This window comes from Aquarana catesbeiana, linkage group LG05, assembly GCF_042186555.1.
Source record: "Aquarana catesbeiana isolate 2022-GZ linkage group LG05, ASM4218655v1, whole genome shotgun sequence".
NCBI classification, from domain to species: Eukaryota; Metazoa; Chordata; class Amphibia; order Anura; family Ranidae; genus Aquarana; species Aquarana catesbeiana.
Window position 1 is genome coordinate 315,733,377 of NC_133328.1, and position 12,171 is coordinate 315,745,547.

At 38.7% G+C, this 12,171-nt stretch overlaps 1 protein-coding gene across 1 annotated transcript in view; it reads left to right on the forward strand.

Annotated features, from left to right (window-relative positions):
- The window catches only part of MYO10 (myosin X), a 280,901-nt gene that overhangs the window by 138,265 nt on the left and 130,465 nt on the right, over positions 1-12,171 (forward strand). The window contains exons 10-16 of the mRNA XM_073630851.1: positions 288-406; positions 1,486-1,632; positions 4,155-4,255; positions 8,564-8,630; positions 10,757-10,849; positions 11,484-11,552; positions 11,715-11,797. Of these exons, the coding sequence (XP_073486952.1) occupies positions 288-406; positions 1,486-1,632; positions 4,155-4,255; positions 8,564-8,630; positions 10,757-10,849; positions 11,484-11,552; positions 11,715-11,797 (679 nt within the window). The remainder of the gene's footprint in view (positions 1-287; positions 407-1,485; positions 1,633-4,154; positions 4,256-8,563; positions 8,631-10,756; positions 10,850-11,483; positions 11,553-11,714; positions 11,798-12,171) is intronic.

Here is a 12,171-nt window from a genome sequence, read left to right on the forward strand (position 1 = left end):
ACTTTAACTAGGGCCTATTTTTGGGGTAGGGCTTATATTGCAGCCATCCTAGAAAATCGAAATAGGTCTTATTTTCGGGGTAGGTCTTATTTTCGGGGAAACACGATAGTTCTTTGCTGAATTGATGCCAGGTACCAATGCACACCTCCCCCCACCTAAATGAGTAAACAAACTGATCTTTTTAGCATGGATGTAGTAGGGAGAAATTTAATTCGAAACTTATTTGCTTTTGGCTTGTGTATCTGTGAACCATATATGATTACAATCAGCTTTTTTTATGTTTTCAGCACTGGGGAGAACTGCTGAGTTGCTGGGGCTGGACCCAGAGCAGCTAACAGAAGCACTGACCCATAGATCCATGATCCTCAGGGGAGAAGAGATCTCCACACCACTCAGTGTAGAGCAGGCAAGTGCACAGCACCCTCTACCATAGTGTCAGAAAAAAAAGTAATCAAATTTAATGGAGAAAAAAATTGCAGCATGAATATGAAAATGGGAGCCCATACTATTTTGCTAAATCGCTAATTCAAGTGTTTTGTATGAAAAGTATCCTCATAACCCTTAGAATCTTGCAACCCTTAATGTGAAATAAACACATCTTTTATGGTGTCCCCATAATTCTACCTGTAAGAACCCACATAGAAATATTTTAAGAATTGTTCTGTGCCTGTGTCCACTCCTCTTCCTCCTCAGCATACCATAGCTGAGTTGGCCCAAACCAGATAAAAAAGAGCTCAGCTTATATAATGCAGATCTTTATTATGGTTTATTTGAGCTATGCTGTCACCTTAATTTGTTCTAACCTATCCCTAACTGTTAAGACTATTGTAGTACTTAAACCACCCACACCCCATATCTTAGCACTTAACTGAACTCCTAAAATAAACCCTGAATCTTAACCTGCTCCCTAACACTTAAACTTAACCCTTTCCAGAAAGGGTATCTAAATAGTGGTTTTCATAGGCTGACATTATGCAGACTTTTTCTGTCTAGAATTGATTACGTTTGCTGTTGCCCAGATTAACTGTCTCCATAGAAATAGTTGTGGGTATGGAATGCAGTTTTCCTTTATTTGTTTCATGCATGAACAACGTAACATCCACCTTAACCCTGAAAATCAACACTTAATTTGCAGTCTGACTCTAAAATGTTATTTACTCCCACTAAAATTATTTTGGTACAGGCATACCCCACTTTTAAGTACACAATGGGGTTTATTTATTAAAGCTGGAAAGTGCAAAATCAGGCTCACTTCAGCATATAAACCAATGAGCTTCCAGGTTTTATTACCAAAGCTTAATTGAACAAGCTGGGGTTAGAAGCTCATTGGTTTCTATGCAAAAGTGAGCCTTAGTTTGCACTTTCCAGCTTTAGTAAATAAAACCCATTGTGTACTTAAAAGTGGGGTATGTCTGTATTTTACTTCTAAACCCAACTAAGTGGGAAAATAATAAAATTTACATGTTCTTTGATTTTCCATCCCAGGCTTTAGATAGCAGAGATTCCGTGGCCATGGCGCTCTACTCACAGTGTTTCGCCTGGGTAATAAAGAAGATTAACAGCCGGATAAAAGGAAAAGATGATTTTAAATCAATTGGCGTTCTGGATATCTTTGGATTTGAAAATTTTGAGGTAATGCATGCCTGTGAATTATATACGGTATTTGACATCTTTACAGCCCAACTGTGCGCAGAAAATAAATCATAAAAATGTGTTCCTCAGTAGCCATGACAAATACAAACCACTTTGTGGGCACCAATTGCTTTTGCAAACCCCACTGTTACCATGTAAAAGTGTGACATTATCACTGTGCTGCATATAGCCTGTGCAGGGAGCTGTGTGAGTGACCCAGCAGCTCCCCCCAATACAGGCAGTCTGAAGAAAATTACAGGGGGGCTAATACAAGATCAGTCACCCTACAGAAAGAGAGTGAGCAGCAGTGATTGTTTTATCTAATTAAACTCCTGCACAGAGGCATAGTGCAGGGGTTGTTTCATGCTGGATTTCTGTACAGGCCTGGATGAAATACACAACGGACATTAGCATTCAAGTAAGAAAACACATGGCTTTTGTATTTAGACAATATCTGCTTCGTCCAGTGTTAGCTTTAAATATTAACAATGCATTTACAAGAGTGAAAACATTTTGATATTGATTTACTAAAGGCAAAAAGACTGTGCATTTTGCAAAGTGCAGATGCACTCTGCAAGTGAAGTTGCTCCAGAGCTTAGTAAATGAGCAGAAGCTCTGCTGACTACCAGCATCCAATCATGTGCTAGCAAAAATGCAATTTTTTTTTCTTTACCTTGTACGTAATTGGGTATTCTTTGCAAAATGAAGCCTTACCTCACTTACTAAGCTCTGTAGCAACTGCACTTGCAGAGTCTGTTTGCCTTTGGTAAATTAAACGCTTTATCTCTGTCTCTGGACACCAGTTCTTTAGTCTTCAGGATTCAATGCTGCTTCTTCTACATCTTCTACCTAAGCTGGCCATAAATGGATCAAACTTTGGCCGGTTCAGCAGGGAACAGCCAAGTTTTTTACAGTGTATGGCTGCCCCTGCTCAACAGAAATCAATCGTTTCATTAACTTCTGTCAAAAGAGACCAGAAGCCGCTGTCAGAATACAATGTACCAGTGGGGGAATTCACATACAAATGGGGTGAAAGTAGAAACCAATTTGTTTTATTCTTTCAGCCCAGTGACTGAGTGAAAAACAAGGTGGCAACTGGTCACATTTCACCTGTCATAAAAAAAAGTTATAAAAGCATCTTCAAGCACCTGATTGGCTGCCAAGGGCAACATTTTCACTTTTCCTTATTTGCAGTGTTCCTGCATGATGCCATATGGGCATTCAGTATCATATAGTTCAGAAGTTCTTAATCAATGAAGGTTCTTAATTAATGGCACTTGTATTGGAGGTGCTTTTAACAGATACATAAAAATAAAAATAACATTTAAAAGGTTTTGCAAATAACAATAATGGGTATTTTATACAATAATACATCTTAAACAGATTCTACGTTAGTGGGTACATTTTGTATGTTAATGGTCAAAAGGGGGGCTATTAAACATATGTTAGAGGATTGTAGTGATAAATGCACAATCTTTTCAGGATATGATTCTATACACCAGAAATAAATAATGCCACATTTGATGTTACAGGGTGATACATAATATAATAACTTTCAAAGCACTAATACAGTTAACTATTGCTTGCTAACATTGCCTTTATTTTTCTTCTGCATTCCAATCATCATTAATAATTTTATACTCTCCACAACCATCCTTAGTAATATTATACCTTGCCTTTACCTTATAGTAAAAAGGTAAGCTTAACTTATGACTAAAGGCAAAATGTAATTTTTTGTTTTGGATAGAGGGGAGAGGGATTAGAACACCTGTCAGCTTTTATTGCTGTTTGTGCCCCCATTAGGGAGATTCACCGTCTCTATTTGTCATGTTTACTGGCACTGAAAGTGAAAGTGAAAACAATGAAAAAAAAACAAAGAGTTGTCCCCAGAACAGAAATAGATGGGAAATCTTCCACTGAGAACATTAGTGACCCTGGGATTTCCTCCCTTCTAAGGGAGTTCCTCCTACTTCTAGTTTTGACTATAAGACAGAATGTAAAAGGAAATCTCCATAATGGGCACAGATGGCAAAAATAAAACATGACAGGGGCTATAACCCTACCAAGGACTAGGTTCACACTATGCAGGTTTCCCAACATCCACGTTTGCACAGGCATAGCAGCCCATTCTTTTTAATTGGCTGCTATGCCTATGGAAAATGCAGTGAAAAGTTAATGTTTCCAAAGATGCTGCCGCAGGGAAACTGCATAGCACTATGCGGTTGCCAGCACAGGAAAACACTTCTGCTAACAGCAGTGTGTTTTTGCTGTGGGTGCAGGAAAGCGTGCAATTTATACACTGCCACTTTTGCACCTGCAGAAGTGTGAACCTAGCTTTACTCTATCCTAAATGAAAAAAAAAAAAGTTTGCCTTTAGTTCTACTATAAGGCCTGGCTTAGTCTGCCTAGTTAGATAAATATAATGTATGTACATGCATTTATAGTTAACACATGTTTATACAAGTGAAATCTTGTTACTACTTTTTCATTTATTTGATTTACATGTTCCCTTTCTGTTGTAGGTCAATCGCTTTGAGCAATTCAGCATAAACTATGCCAATGAGAAGTTGCAGGAATATTTTAATAAGCACATTTTTTCATTAGAGCAGCTAGAGTACAGCAGGTGAGTGCAATATAAGACTGATTATTTTAAAGTAAAACTGAAAAAGGTGAAGATTTGTTATGTTATATTAAAAATAATAGAAACGTTCATTATACCTAAGCAATACCCTAAAAATGTATCCTTTATATGATGTTCCTCCTGAAAGAAGCAGTGTATTTCCTGGTATGTGAAGGTGCCTAGGCACTCGTGTGCATACAGCCTCCTAACTCTATATCTGCAGTGTGAGATCTGAGGCACTGCTGCTTCTGACTGGCAGTGTCAGGAAATTTGGGGTGAGATTTGTTTATGTCACTACTGTGCTGTTTACTGTTCTCCTTTCTGGAGGCTCTGACATGAGGAAGTAATGCTCTGCTTCTACCAAGATGTCTGCCTCCACGGATAGAGACAGAACAAGGCAGGGTAAGTCAGCTGCTGGGAAAGCACAGACAATACTGATGACTATTTTTTGTCCTCTGTCCTCTTTCTTTGTTCCCCTTTAAGAAGTCTTTTTTGCACCAATTTGTGTTCACATCAACTGAATATTAAATTGACCCTTTCAATCCACCAGACTAAGTAAAATGGCAGTCTGAATTAAGTACAAACTCCTTTTAACATTTTCCAAACCACCCAGGGAGCCCCAGATCCCAGGGAAATTTAACGCAAATAATGACTTGAATGAAAAATGGAGCATACCATTTTTATTGTGAGTTCAGGGAGATGAAAACGGTTACTTTAAAGTTCAGAAGAACTCAAAAGATGAGATAGGGAACACATTTTAGACATAATTCTTATTGCTGCATCCTAATTCATTATGGGTCTTGCCAATAATAGCGCCTGAACAGCCATGACAGTAAAGAAGGACCAGGATGTACAGCATACACCCATGGTAGTTCAAGGAAATTTTGTGGAAAGTACAGTACACTGTATACATAAAACCTGAAACTGATTAAATCATAAAAATAATTTTAATGTAAAGAACACAAATCTAATTTCGATAAACTATGTGGGTACAGCAGGGATTTGATTCCTGTTCAGTCACCATCCCACCTCAACACCTCAGAGAATGTTTTACATTCATTCAGAAAATTCAAAGCATTCTGTGAATGGCGCCTTCTTGTATTTAAAATGCAGTATGGCAGCCATGCGTGACTTGGAAGCAAGTGGAGATCACTTGAGTAGCGGTGTCTAGTGATTTCCAGCTTCCAGGAGCATCAGCCAGGTATGGTATATACATCACATTGGTCCAAGGTTAAAATATACCATACCTGGATTTCTAAGCTGTAGTGCATATATATATATATATATATATATATATATATATATATATATATATATATATAAATATAGATCTATCTATCTATCTATCTAGGGAAAAACACAGAGAAGAGTAACCTAGCGCCGGTGGTAGGTCACCCAGAGAATGTAACAAACATATAAAATAGATGTATAGCCTGTACCATCCATTCAAAAATTATTAATGCATATACAGGGATGAAACAGGAAACTAGAAACTACAATAAACATAATAGTAATATCCCGTGCTGCTAGACAAACTGTAATTGGTGAAAACAGATCATACCAGGAAGCAACATATAAAATGTCCAGCGCTCAGGCTATTGTTGGAAAACAAAATACAACAAGTATAAAAGGTATAAAAGTTTATGGTTTTTAATGAACCAATAATGAGCCAGTGGTTAGCAATAGTCCAAAGTAACAATATTTACTGCAAAAGAACCAGGTTCAGAGGCTCTGTTTAAAAACAAAAAAGCACACGATAAAAACTATTCAAAAATTACAGACTCTTGGTGATGTTGTAAGTGATCAAATAGACATCAAAAAGGTGACAGAGGCATCAAACAGCAGGAGGTTACCACCGGAGATCCATCTAATGAAAGTATACGGAGACTGCTGTGTAAAGTGTGAAAGCAAACATATGGGCTCAAAGCAGGTGAATGGAGGCAAGGTGGTGGAGATATGTCAAAGTACTCACAGGCAGGTAAGAGGGCTCAGAGCTGCCTCATATGGTGAAGACCTTGGTGCCATGAGGAATAACCGGGCTGAAATAGAAGTGAAGTGGCCGCCGTGTGGAGATGTGTAGCTCCGCCGTGCGGAGAACAGCCTGGCCGGAGCTGTGTGTCGATGGAGGATGACGTCAGCACAGGGGAGCCGCTGTAGCGTCTGAGAAGTAAAACGGAACCGCTGCTAGGCTGGGACGTGTCTCCACAGAGGTGAAGTCTCATCAGTGAGACCTGGTGACACTGCGCTGAGGTCGGAACTGACACTGAGAGGCCCTCTGACGGGGGAATTGGTGGCGGCAGGCTGATGGAGCTCACATCAGCCTGACCTGCCTGGGGAGATGGCCAACAGTCATATGAAAAAATGGATATTGCAATGGGTAAAAAAAAGGATGGGGTAGTGAAGATGGTGAATTTGCAGGAAATGCTTGCTGGTGAAAAAAGCGGCTTCACAAACAAAAAAAAACAAAAAAAATGTGAATGGATGAAAAATCGCAGTGAAGAACTCAAGCTGGGGCCTCTGCCATGTAGGGGGGGGGGGGGGAGAGGTTGCCATGACGACGCGTTTCGCGCATGAGAGCTTTGTCATAGTCAAGGAAAATAGGCAACTCGCAGGGTTTAAATAGGTAAGTGGGGATTAAGGGGAGGGGAAAGGGGAGGGGCTTAATGGAAAAAAAAAAAAAATGAAATAGGCACAGGGAAGAAACAAAGATCTCCAATGTTAACCCCCTCAGCTCCAAGCAATTTACCAATGGGTATACGTGCCTTACTTCACATAAAAGTATGAAAATAAACACAATATATAACCAAGGAACACATAGTTTATACTTCAACATAAAAACTTAACATTTTTCTATAAAAAACATAATCAAATATATTAAAAACCTATTAAAATCAATATTAACCCAGAGATGATCTAAAAGGTATATATATAGACTCTCATTAAAATTACACAAAACTACATGTTTCTAGTTCTTCGTTCAACCCCTTGGGGGCAAGCGAGTCAAACATGTAGATCCAAAAGACCTCACGCTTGCACAACAGGGAGAATCTTTCATTATTGGTTAGCGTGCCTTTGGGGATAGTTTCGATAACAAAGACCTCCAAGAACCTGATGTCCTTGTCATGGAAACGCAAGAAATGACGGGGTACACTATGTTCATCGCACCCCTTCGAAATTAGTCTGCGGTGGTCACCTACTCTAGCCCGTAAGGCACGAATAGTCCGGCCAACGTAGACCAACCCACTAGGGCAACGCAAAACATATACAACAAAATCTGTAGAACAGGTAATGAATTGTCTAATCTCATATTTTTTGCCTGTATTGGTTGTGATGATATTAGTGCCATGAGTGATAAATTGGCAAGTAAGGCACCCCTTCTTTTTGCACTGGAAAAAAGAAGGGGTGCCTTACTTGCCAATTTATCACTCATGGCACTAATATCATATATATATAAATGTTTTCATGTACTTGCTATTCCATATGTTTCATGGTTCTATTTCATATACAGAATAGGTTTGCCCTCTACTGTCTTATCTGAAAATCGAATATCTAACATAAGCTGTGCAGCCTTCCTGATTCCGTGCTGAGATGAGAAGGAGATAATCTGTCTTCTCTCAGTCAGAGCTGTCTAATAGGAATTGAGAGAAAAGAACAGCGAATCTTCATCAATGTGTTGCACTACTACAGTCTGCATATATAAAGAGCTTGTATGGCTGACACTGTGTACAAAAGTGGTTAATGTTCTAACATAGCAGCAACGATTTTAATTAATGTTTACACAAAACAACACTATCAGGGTCCTTTCACACTGAGGCGGTTTGCAGGCGCTATTGCGCTAATAATAGCGCCTGCAAACCGATCTGAAAGTGCCGCTGCTTTGATTCCAGTGTGAAAGCCCCAAGGGCTTTCACACTGGAGCGGTGCGCTGGCAGGACGGTAAAAAAGTCCTGCTAGCAGCATCTTCGGAGCGATGAAGGAGCGGAGTGTATACCGCTCCTTTACCGCTCCTGCCCATTGAAATCAATGGGACGGCGCGGCTATACCGCCGGCAAAGCGCCTCTGCAGAGGCACTTTACGGTGGTTTTTAACCCTTTCCCAGCCGCTAGTGGGGGGTAAAACCACCCCGCTAGCAGCCGCATACCGACGGTAAAGCGCCGCTTACAATAGCGGCGCTTTACCACCGACGCTGCCCCCGCCCCAGTGTGAAAGGGGCCTTAGACTGTATTCACTCATTTATTTAAAAAAAATTAAAAGCATAGATTTTCTTCAAATAAATAATATATATTAACTTGTACAATGTGTTTCTTTTAGAGAGGGTCTGGTGTGGGAAGCCATAGACTGGACAGACAATGGAGAATGCTTGGATTTGATAGAAAAGGTAAGATCAGATTCAACATAATAATTATATAATTTTACTAAAACACCTCTGACATAAAATATGCTCCACCAGCACTCATCAGGGGCTTTGGTATAATCAGATATGCTTCATACATACCAGATAATGCAGAACAAATTGGAAGGTAATGAGTTAACAAAAGGTTAAACGATTCAGGTCAGATGTTATACAATGAAATGATTTTACAAAATATTGTCACAGCGATTTTTTTTTTTTTTTTTAATGGTATAAATAGCTGGACAATTTAAAAGCCATGCTGGCTATATAAAAGCTCTATGAATGCCACTTGTAGAATTTATGTTTAAAAAAAAGGTCTAGGCGCCTCTAAAAAATTATGAAAATAAGGATGGTATCACGAGTAACAGGAAACACCTTTCCTGATGTGTAATCTCAGCTATATATACTAAAGCCACCTTTAAAACATATTGATGTTAGTAGTTTTAGTTTCTTTAAAAAAAAGAATTTTGCAGGTTTGTGGTCCTGTTGCCCTGTACTGAAATATTAAACAGGTTGCCACTGCCAACTCTGAAAATGCTAGATGTCTGATAACCTTAGTACTTTCAGAGATACATGGGTTGATTCACTAAAACTGGAGAGTGCAAAATCTGATGCAGCTGTGCATGGTAGCCAGCCAGCTTCCTTCTTTGGCTTGTTCAATCAAGCTTTGACAAAAAAACAAACAAACCTGGAAACTGATTGTTTTCTATGCAGAGATGCGCCAGATTTTGCACTCTCCAGTTTTGCTAAATTAACCCTAGAGTCTTGAAACAAGCGTGTTGAGCAGGGTGTCTGACTTCACTCTGTAATCTACATGCTAGTTCAATGTCAGAAAGTTAAACGCTAAGACAGGCAGGCAACAAGTATTCTTGCAAATACTTTAGAATACACCTATGAATGTGTAAAGTTTGAGCTCACAACCCACAAAAACAATTGCAAATATCTTTAAGCTCTTCATGCTGCCTCCTGGTGGGCCCTTAAGTGGCCTATGATGCCTGGTAGGTGGCATGACCTCTCAATTATGTGACTGCTGTCACTGGCTCTCACAGTGGTCACATGATTGGGAGCCTGTGCTGCTAGTTCCTGATCAGAAGCTGTGATGGAGAACATCTCAGGTAGAGTGCTGGGAGCACACTGTCACCATACAACCTCAGCCCGACGTGGATGCTTAGGTGCTGCAGTTGGGCTTTAAAGCTTACCCTCTTTGCAACCACATATATGAATCTTGTGGCTGGCAAGAGGTTGAAAATAAATATGATAAAATATACAACTTGAAGCCTAAACTCAGTCTAATGTTTTTAAGGTTTTGTTGTGTTGGGTAGACAGGTGAAGGTATATAGTTTTTTTTGGTTAGGTCTTTATTGCGGTCTGTGACCCCATTATGGGGCTTTTCTTTTCACTTCCTATCCCTGTGCCACCGAGATAAAAAAATAGGAGAATAACTGTCACCAAAACAAGAAGGTGTAGATGGCAAGAAAATCTGACAGACGTTCCAACCCTAAATAACCAATTATTGAGTGGATAGAAGATAAAATATTCTACAATTTTATTATTTTTTATATTTCTTATTTTACTTAAAAAGGATACATTTTTAGAATAAATAGTTACAACTTGGCTTAAAGTAATAGAACCTAACAGATAATCACTGTTTTATCTTCCCTAAGAGGTAATAAACTACATGTTTACCAGTCTATTGAGTCAGAGGTATGTTAACAGTATATAGTATGTTAGGCTGGCCATGCAATTTTTTTAATTCTATTAGCCAGCATGCTGAACGTAAACAAAAAAAATATTCCTCCATCCACGCAAACAAGGTGGATAGAGGATTCCACCCACTCCCTTCCCTCCCACATGGAAATGTATTTTAAAAAGAGGCAACCCAACCAATGGTGTAGGAATACACTGATAAAGGGACTGCAGCCTGATTGAGAAAAATTTTCCAGCATATCCTTCAATAGAATTCGATCAAACAATGGGCTTCAAACGCATATAAAATATTTTTTCCAATTATATTGGAATCTATAATAAAAAATGTTGACATTTCCTAAAGTCAGATAGAATAGATGTAGGAAAAATGAAAATGTAAAATAACTGTTTGTAATTTTTTTTAGAAACTTGGCTTGCTAGCATTGATCAATGAAGAAAGTTACTTTCCTCGAGCTACTGATAGCACCTTATTGGAGAAGTTGCATAACCAGCATGCAGTAGGTGTTTTCTTTGCCTCTTTGTTTCATCTATTTTTATATATTATATATTTAATATAGCTGTACTATTGGCAATGAAGAATTTAACAAAATGTTTTTGGAATGCTTCTGTTTGCAGTCTTATCATTCCAGCTGATAGAGATACAGAAATAATGGGGAAATGTTAATCAGAACAGGTAGTCTCTGTGTATCAAGGCTTGTGACACTAAAGAACGTGGTAACAATTAATAGCCAAACCCTGAAGACACAAAGACTATTTTGATAATGCAACATTCTTAAATGGGCTCTGATTGGAGAGGCAGGGCAGTGACGTCACATTCTCCACTTTGTCGAATCAGAAAGCACTTATCCTTCACTGAGAAAATTGTGCTCATGCTGAGCAGATGACCTCCTGTGTTCATTAAGCAGCAGGGCAGTCACTTGGCATGAGCTTATGAAGCTAGTAGTACTATTACCGTGATTTTCTGCTTCCACAGGGATCCTACAGGTAAGGTCCAAACATACGTACATTGGTCCAATGCCACCAATTTACCTTTATAAAACCAAACATACCTGAAATTCAGCTTTAACAATTGTGATAATGTTAGTCATTTCTATTCGTTCAAGCTTTAATACGGTATGTATTTCTTTCCAGAACAACCCTTTCTATGTAAAGCCAAGAGTTGCTGTCCACAACTTTGGTGTAAAACACTATGCTGGAGAGGTATTTTTTTTATGTTTATCATATCATACATACAAGACTGCCTTATACTGACAGGTTATGTGTAATTCACTGTCAGACACACATTATGTGGTATTTTTCACTCACTGACATTCAAGAAAGGTTATCTAGTTTCACAATCTTGTCCTTTGTGCTCATGTAAAGGTCTTGTATGATGTAAGAGGTACCTTGGAGAAGAACCGAGACACATTCAGAGATGACCTTCATAATTTATTGCGTGAAAGCAGGTAAAGTGAACTTTAACCGCTACTTGATATATCTGCAAGTTATTAAAAGAAAATTTTAAATAATGTATGTCATAGAGTTAATCTTAATTGACCAGATTTGTCAATCTTCATGGTAACCAAATCATCTTTGGTTATCTGTACCAGAACCTAAGTTGGGCCTAGAGGCCCAACTTGCATATACATAGTTGCCCAAAGAAATCTGGACCAAATTTATTATGCAAATCTGGAGTTCTGATGTCACTTGCTACATGCTTATACAGTATCTCACAAAAGTGAGTACACCCCTCACATTTTTGTAAATATTTTATTATATCTTTTCATGTGACAACAATGAAGAAGTGACATTTCGCTACAATGTAAAGTAGTGAGTGTAC